The sequence below is a fragment of the Trypanosoma theileri genome, assembly GCF_002087225.1.
Source record: "Trypanosoma theileri isolate Edinburgh chromosome Unknown TM35_Tth_149_V1, whole genome shotgun sequence".
In the NCBI taxonomy this organism is placed as follows: domain Eukaryota; phylum Euglenozoa; class Kinetoplastea; order Trypanosomatida; family Trypanosomatidae; genus Trypanosoma; species Trypanosoma theileri.
Genome location: NW_021639991.1, coordinates 3,265 through 3,620, shown reverse-complemented (window position 1 = coordinate 3,620; position 356 = coordinate 3,265). Strand labels below are relative to the sequence as shown.

The 356-nt window shown below is 50.0% G+C and overlaps 1 protein-coding gene across 1 annotated transcript; it reads left to right on the top strand.

Annotated features, from left to right (window-relative positions):
* On the top strand, positions 1 to 354 carry TM35_001491000 (uncharacterized protein; the record flags this gene model as incomplete). The annotated part of the gene is made up of 1 exon (XM_029031911.1): positions 1 to 354. A coding segment is annotated over one exon (354 nt), but the record flags the coding sequence as incomplete, so codon positions are not given.
* Positions 355 to 356: the final 2 nt, after the last annotated feature.

Genomic DNA, 356 nt, shown 5'->3' with positions numbered 1-356 from the left:
CTCACTACTGCAGTTAATGCTGCGAAGAAGAGAATTGAAGAAGTAACACCAGAGGAAAACAAAGGATCATCAAATAACACAGGGAATCAGAGTGCCCCCAGCGACCCCAATCCTACCCACCAACCATCTCCTGCAAGTACGACTGCTGTGTCAGGTTCAGAAGAAACCAATTCCACTACTACTCCGCCGAGCTCCGAGAACACTACCACAGAAGCAGCAAACCCCACTCCATCTCCTGCACCTGTAACTAACCCACAGATCAACAACACCATCACTTCCACACTGCAGAACAAGGCTAATGGTGACAGCAGTATCAGTCCTGTGTGGATGCGCACGGCAGTACCGCACCTGATTGT